Source organism: Diorhabda sublineata, chromosome 4 (assembly GCF_026230105.1).
Source record: "Diorhabda sublineata isolate icDioSubl1.1 chromosome 4, icDioSubl1.1, whole genome shotgun sequence".
Taxonomy (NCBI): domain Eukaryota; kingdom Metazoa; phylum Arthropoda; class Insecta; order Coleoptera; family Chrysomelidae; genus Diorhabda; species Diorhabda sublineata.
The window spans coordinates 956,928-964,933 of NC_079477.1; the positions used below are offsets into that span (position 1 = coordinate 956,928).

At 37.7% G+C, this 8,006-nt stretch overlaps 1 protein-coding gene across 1 annotated transcript; it reads left to right on the forward strand.

Annotated features, from left to right (window-relative positions):
• Window positions 1–566: 566 nt before the first annotated feature.
• Window positions 567–1,100, forward strand: LOC130442930 (enhancer of split mbeta protein-like). The gene has a single exon (XM_056777338.1). It carries the CDS (start codon window positions 567–569, stop codon window positions 1,098–1,100), a length of 534 nt encoding a protein of 177 aa, XP_056633316.1.
• Window positions 1,101–8,006: the final 6,906 nt, after the last annotated feature.

Sequence of the window (8,006 nt, forward strand, 5' to 3'; positions counted from 1 at the left end):
CATTGAATTGGTCCAATTGGCTCGATTGGTAAATTCTGTCAGTCAGTCAAACCAAATAGTGGATTTATTGAAGCTGCAGCTAAGGATTTAGTCCTGTCTGGACTGAATAGCTTCATAAAAACTTGGAGTACGTCAAAAAGTTGCTGATCCAACAATTTGGAGAAGTGGAGCTGGCGGGATCAGCTAAAAAGACCTACAGAAGCTCAGCTTCAATACGAACTGGTATCTTCATACTGTAGACGCCATTTAAATGATTTTGGTTGAAATATTCATTTATTAATTAATATACTAGAATTGCCGATGTCAAGTAACGGGTAAATTATTTCATGAATGAAAAATAATAATAAAATTAATTGCAGTTAAATTGGTATAAATTTTGTCCTGACGCCGGACCTGTCCAGTTTCGTTTCTACCCATTCATATAATACAACCTGCCCCACTCTTGTACGTTAACCAGGAACATCCGTATAAAACTAAAAAGGACCAAAACACAAGTTCATTCTTACGTCTAATACCCGACAATCTTTAATATATATACCGAGTGGTCGAAAAACGTTTTACGTAAAATGGCGCCTACTTCGTTTAGCACGAATATGAGTGAATTGAACGAGGAACCGATTTCTCGGACGTACCAATACAGAAAAGTGATGAAACCGATGTTGGAAAGGAAAAGAAGAGCCAGGATAAATCGTTGTTTGGACGAATTGAAGGAACTGATGGTGACGGCTCTACAAAACGAAGGCGAAAACGTATCGAAATTGGAAAAAGCCGATATATTAGAATTGACGGTTCGACATTTGCATAATTTGAAAAGTCATCATCAACTGGTTTTGTCACCGGAACAATCGTACGCGGATCGATTTCGCGCGGGATTTACGCAATGCGCTCAAGAGGTGACGCATTTTATTACGAATCCATCGGACGTCGTGGATCCCGATGCCGGTAGGAAACTTCTGCAGCATCTCGGCGCTTGTGTACGTCAATTGGATTACGTGTCGCACAATTTCAACGTCCACTACACGCAGAAAAATAATTTAGTTTCCGTATCGTCGGATACGAAGACAAAAGGTAATTCGGCGCCTATGTGGAGACCGTGGTGAAGGAAAAACTATTTTTTTTTTTTTTAATATATATATTTAGTGAAGTTTGTGATTTTTTTTTAATAATAGTTCGTTGTAAAGGTAACTATTGAATATTTTATTTGAAATTACTAACATTTTCGATAGTTTTTTTTAATATTATCAGTGCAATTGTTTTTAATGAATTTTATTTATTTATAAACTGAAATATGTTGGTAGTTTTTAATAAAAATTGTCTTCCGTAGCTTTAATACTGTGATAATACGATAAAAATATAATTGAATTTTTGAATTTAATTTTCCGTTTCGATATTTGCAATAAAAATAATGGAAAGTGTCGTTTTGTATCGATTTGGCACTAATAAAATGTTTTTTTTTTTTATATAAATAAACTATTTTTCGAATATTTATTTTCATTTCCGCCCGTATTTCAAATGAGAAAATTATTTGTACGACGATTTAAACAAAATTTCTCGTACGACCCTTCGTTTCTGAGTTGTAGGAGTTTAAAGTTTCGAAATCAAAACTGTTTTTTCTAAATTATACGTTCCGACGTTCGTCCCGGTGGATTTCTCCGTTCCTTCAGCCGATTTCTCGATAAAAATTTGTTCAATTCGATAAAATTGGTGGTTCAGGATGTTTTTTAGATCGTCGTATGAAACCCTTTGCGGTGGTTTTCGTCCTGGTGGATTTCTCCGTTCTTTCAGCCGATTTCTCGATAAAAATTTGTTCAATTCGATAAAATTGGTGGTTCAGGATGTTTTTTAGATCGTTGTATGAAACCCTTTGCGTTGGTTTTCTTCCTGGTGGATTTCTCCGTTCCTTCAGCCGATTTCTCGATAAAAATTTGTTCAATTCGATAAAATTGGTGGTTCAGGATGTTTTTTAGATCGTCGTATGAAACCCTTTGCGGTGGTTTTCGTCCTGCTGGATTTCTCCGTTCTTTCAGCCGATTTCTCGATAAAAATTTGTTCAATTCGATAAAATTGGTGGTTCAGGATGTTTTTTAGATCGTTGCATGAAATCCTTTGCGTTGGTTTTCGTCCTGATGGATTTCTCCGTTCTTTCAGCCGATTTCTCGATAAAAATTTGTTCAATTCGATAAAATTGGTGGTTCAGGATGTTTTTTAGATCGTCGTATGAAACCCTTTGCGTTGGTTTTCGTCCTGCTGGATTTCTCCGTTCTTTCAGCCGATTTCTCGATAAAAATTTGTTCAATTCGATAAAATTGGTGGTTCAGGATGTTTTTTAGATCGTTGCATGAAATCCTTTGCGTTGGTTTTCGTCCTGCTGGATTTCTCCGTTCTTTCAGCCGATTTCTCGATAAAAATTTGTTCAATTCGATAAAATTGGTGGTTCAGGATGTTTTTTAGATCGTTGCATGAAATCCTTTGCGTTGGTTTTCGTCCTGCTGGATTTCTCCGTTCTTTCAGCCGATTTCTCGATAAAAATTTGTTCAATTCGATAAAATTGGTGGTTCAGGATGTTTTTTAGATCGTTGCATGAAATCCTTTGCGTTGGTTTTCGTCCTGGTGGATTTCTCCGTTCTTTCAGCCGATTTCTCGATAAAAATTTGTTCAATTCGATAAAATTGGTGGTTCAGGATGTTTTTTAGATCGTTGCATGAAATCCTTTGCGTTGGTTTTCGTCCTGCTGGATTTCTCCGTTCTTTCAGCCGATTTCTCGATAAAAATTTGTTCAATTCGATAAAATTGGTGGTTCAGGATGTTTTTTAGATCGTTGCATGAAATCCTTTGCGTTGGTTTTCGTCCTGCTGGATTTCTCCGTTCTTTCAGCCGATTTCTCGATAAAAATTTGTTCAATTCGATAAAATTGGTGGTTCAGGATGTTTTTTAGATCGTTGCATGAAATCCTTTGCGTTGGTTTTCGTCCTGCTGGATTTCTCCGTTCTTTCAGCCGATTTCTCGATAAAAATTTGTTCAATTCGATAAAATTGGTGGTTCAGGATGTTTTTTAGATCGTTGCATGAAATCCTTTGCGTTGGTTTTCGTCCTGCTGGATTTCTCCGTTCTTTCAGCCGATTTCTCGATAAAAATTTGTTCAATTCGATAAAATTGGTGGTTCAGGATGTTTTTTAGATCGTTGCATGAAATCCTTTGCGTTGGTTTTCGTCCTGCTGGATTTCTCCGTTCTTTCAGCCGATTTCTCGATAAAAATTTGTTCAATTCGATAAAATTGGTGGTTCAGGATGTTTTTTAGATCGTTGCATGAAATCCTTTGCGTTGGTTTTCGTCCTGCTGGATTTCTCCGTTCTTTCAGCCGATTTCTCGATAAAAATTTGTTCAATTCGATAAAATTGGTGGTTCAGGATGTTTTTTAGATCGTTGCATGAAATCCTTTGCGTTGGTTTTCGTCCTGGTGGATTTCTCCGTTCTTTCAGCCGATTTCTCGATAAAAATTTGTTCAATTCGATAAAATTGGTGGTTCAGGATGTTTTTTAGATCGTCGTATGAAACCCTTTGCGTTGGTTTTCGTCCTGCTGGATTTCTCCGTTCTTTCAGCCGATTTCTCGATAAAAATTTGTTCAATTCGATAAAATTGGTGGTTCAGGATGTTTTTTAGATCGTTGCATGAAATCCTTTGCGTTGGTTTTCGTCCTGCTGGATTTCTCCGTTCTTTCAGCCGATTTCTCGATAAAAATTTGTTCAATTCGATAAAATTGGTGGTTCAGGATGTTTTTTAGATCGTTGCATGAAATCCTTTGCGTTGGTTTTCGTCCTGCTGGATTTCTCCGTTCTTTCAGCCGATTTCTCGATAAAAATTTGTTCAATTCGATAAAATTGGTGGTTCAGGATGTTTTTTAGATCGTTGCATGAAATCCTTTGCGTTGGTTTTCGTCCTGGTGGATTTCTCCGTTCTTTCAGCCGATTTCTCGATAAAAATTTGTTCAATTCGATAAAATTGGTGGTTCAGGATGTTTTTTAGATCGTCGTATGAAACCCTTTGCGTTGGTTTTCGTCCTGGTGGATTTCTCCGTTCTTTCAGCCGATTTCTCGATAAAAATTTGTTCAATTCGATAAAATTGGTGGTTCAGGATGTTTTTTAGATCGTTGTATGAAACCCTTTGCGTTGGTTTTCGTCCTGGTGGATTTCTCCGTTCTTTCAGCCGATTTCTCGATAAAAATTTGTTCAATTCGATAAAATTGGTGGTTCAGGATGTTTTTTAGATCGTTGCATGAAATCCTTTGCGTTGGTTTTCGTCCTGATGGATTTCTCCGTTCTTTCAGCCGATTTCTCGATAAAAATTTGTTCAATTCGATAAAATTGGTGGTTCAGGATGTTTTTTAGATCGTCGTATGAAACCCTTTGCGGTGGTTTTCGTCCTGGTGGATTTCTCCGTTCCTTCAGCCGATTTCTCGAAAAAAATTTGTTCAATTCGATAAAATTGGTGGTTCAGGATGTTTTTTAGATCGTCGTATGAAACCCTTTGCGGTGGTTTTCGTCCTGGTGGATTTCTCCGTTCCTTCAGCCGATTTCTCGAAAAAAATTTGTTCAATTCGATAAAATTGGTGGTTCAGAATGTTTTTTAGATCGTCGTATGAAACGCTTTGCGTTGGTTTTCGTCCTGGTAGATTTCTCCGTTCCTTCAGCCGATTTCTCGATAAAAATTTGTTCAATTCGATAAAATTGGTGGTTCAGGATGTTTTTTAGATCGTTGTATGAAACCCTTTGCGTTGGTTTTCGTCCTGGTGGATTTCTCCGTTCCTTCAGCCGATTTCTCGATAAAAATTTGTTCAATTCGATAAAATTGGTGGTTCAGGATGTTTTTTAGATCGTTGTATGAAACCCTTTGCGTTGGTTTTCGTCCTGGTGGATTTCTCCGTTCCTTCAGCCGATTTCTCGATAAAAATTTGTTCAATTCGATAAAATTGGTGGTTCAGGATGTTTTTTAGATCGTTGTATGAAACCCTTTGCGTTGGTTTTCTTCCTGGTGGATTTCTCCGTTCCTTCAGCCGATTTCTCGATAAAAATTTGTTCAATTCGATAAAATTGGTGGTTCAGGATGTTTTTTAGATCGTCGTATGAAACGCTTTGCGTTGGTTTTCGTCCTGGTGGATTTCTCCGTTCCTTCAGCCGATTTCTCGATAAAAATTTGTTCAATTCGATAAAATTGGTGGTTCAGGATGTTTTTTAGATCGTTGTATGAAACCCTTTGCGTTGGTTTTCTTCCTGGTGGATTTCTCCGTTCCTTCAGCCGATTTCTCGATAAAAATTTGTTCAATTCGATAAAATTGGTGGTTCAGGATGTTTTTTAGATCGTCGTATGAAACGCTTTGCGTTGGTTTTCGTCCTGGTAGATTTCTCCGTTCCTTCAGCCGATTTCTCGATAAAAATTTGTTCAATTCGATAAAATTGGTGGTTCAGGATGTTTTTTAGATCGTTGTATGAAACCCTTTGCGTTGGTTTTCGTCCTGGTGGATTTCTCCGTTCCTTCAGCCGATTTCTCGATAAAAATTTGTTCAATTCGATAAAATTGGTGGTTCAGGATGTTTTTTAGATCGTCGTATGAAACGCTTTGCGTTGGTTTTCGTCCTGGTAGATTTCTCCGTTCCTTCAGCCGATTTCTCGATAAAAATTTGTTCAATTCGATAAAATTGGTGGTTCAGGATGTTTTTTAGATCGTCGTATGAAACCCTTTGCGTTGGTTTTCGTCCTGGTGGATTTCTCCGTTCTTTCAGCCGATTTCTCGATAAAAATTTGTTCAATTCGATAAAATTGGTGATTCAGGATGTTTTTTAGATCGTTGTATGAAACCCTTTGCGTTGGTTTTCGTCCTGGTGGATTTCTCCGTTCCTTCAGCCGATTTCTCGATAAAAATTTGTTCAATTCGATAAAATTGGTGGTTCAGGATGTTTTTTAGATCGTCGTATGAAACCCTTTGCGTTGGTTTTCGTCCTGGTGGATTTCTCCGTTCTTTCAGCCGATTTCTCGATAAAAATTTGTTCAATTCGATAAAATTGGTGATTCAGGATGTTTTTTAGATCGTTGTATGAAACCCTTTGCGTTGGTTTTCGTCCTGGTGGATTTCTCCGTTCCTTCAGCCGATTTCTCGATAAAAATTTGTTCAATTCGATAAAATTTGTGGTTCAGGATGTTTTTTAGATCGTTGTATGAAACCCTTTGCGTTGGTTTTCGTCCTGGTGGATTTCTCCGTTCCTTCAGCCGATTTCTCGATAAAAATTTGTTCAATTCGATAAAATTGGTGGTTCAGAATGTTTTTTAGATCGTCGTATGAAACCCTTTGCGGTGGTTTTCGTCCTGGTGGATTTCTCCGTTCTTTCAGCCGATTTCTCGATAAAAATTTGTTCAATTCGATAAAATTGGTGGTTCAGGATGTTTTTTAGATCGTCGTATGAAACCCTTTGCGTTGGTTTTCGTCCTGGTGGATTTCTCCGTTCTTTCAGCCGATTTCTCGATAAAAATTTGTTCAATTCGATAAAATTGGTGGTTCAGGATGTTTTTTAGATCGTTGCATGAAATCCTTTGCGTTGGTTTTCGTCCTGATGGATTTCTCCGTTCTTTCAGCCGATTTCTCGATAAAAATTTGTTCAATTCGATAAAATTGGTGGTTCAGGATGTTTTTTAGATCGTCGTATGAAACCCTTTGCGTTGGTTTTCGTCCTGGTGGATTTCTCCGTTCTTGCAGCCGATTTCTCGATAAAAATTTGTTCAATTCGATAAAATTGGTGGTTCAGGATGTTTTTTAGATCGTTGCATGAAATCCTTTGCGTTGGTTTTCGTCCTGATGGATTTCTCCGTTCTTTCAGCCGATTTCTCGATAAAAATTTGTTCAATTCGATAAAATTGGTGGTTCAGGATGTTTTTTAGATCGTTGCATGAAATCCTTTGCGTTGGTTTTCGTCCTGATGGATTTCTCCGTTCTTTCAGCCGATTTCTCGATAAAAATTTGTTCAATTCGATAAAATTGGTGGTTCAGGATGTTTTTTAGATCGTCGTATGAAACCCTTTGCGGTGGTTTTCGTCCTGGTGGATTTCTCCGTTCCTTCAGCCGATTTCTCGAAAAAAATTTGTTCAATTCGATAAAATTGGTGGTTCAGGATGTTTTTTAGATCGTCGTATGAAACGCTTTGCGTTGGTTTTCGTCCTGGTAGATTTCTCCGTTCCTTCAGCCGATTTCTCGATAAAAATTTGTTCAATTCGATAAAATTGGTGGTTCAGGATGTTTTTTAGATCGTTGTATGAAACCCTTTGCGTTGGTTTTCTTCCTGGTGGATTTCTCCGTTCCTTCAGCCGATTTCTCGATAAAAATTTGTTCAATTCGATAAAATTGGTGGTTCAGAATGTTTTTTAGATCGTTGTATGAAACCCTTTGCGTTGGTTTTCGTCCTGGTGGATTTCTCCGTTCTTTCAGCCGATTTCTCGATAAAAATTTGTTCAATTCGATAAAATTGGTGGTTCAGGATGTTTTTTAGATCGTTGCATGAAATCCTTTGCGTTGGTTTTCGTCCTGATGGATTTCTCCGTTCTTTCAGCCGATTTCTCGATAAAAATTTGTTCAATTCGATAAAATTGGTGGTTCAGGATGTTTTTTTAGATCGTCGTATGAAACCCTTTGCGGTGGTTTTCGTCCTGGTGGATTTCTCCGTTCCTTCAGCCGATTTCTCGAAAAAAATTTGTTCAATTCGATAAAATTGGTGGTTCAGGATGTTTTTTAGATCGTCGTATGAAACGCTTTGCGTTGGTTTTCGTCCTGGTAGATTTCTCCGTTCCTTCAGCCGATTTCTCGATAAAAATTTGTTCAATTCGATAAAATTGGTGGTTCAGGATGTTTTTTAGATCGTTGTATGAAACCCTTTGCGTTGGTTTTCTTCCTGGTGGATTTCTCCGTTCCTTCAGCCGATTTCTCGATAAAAATTTGTTCAATTCGATAAAATTGGTGGTTCAG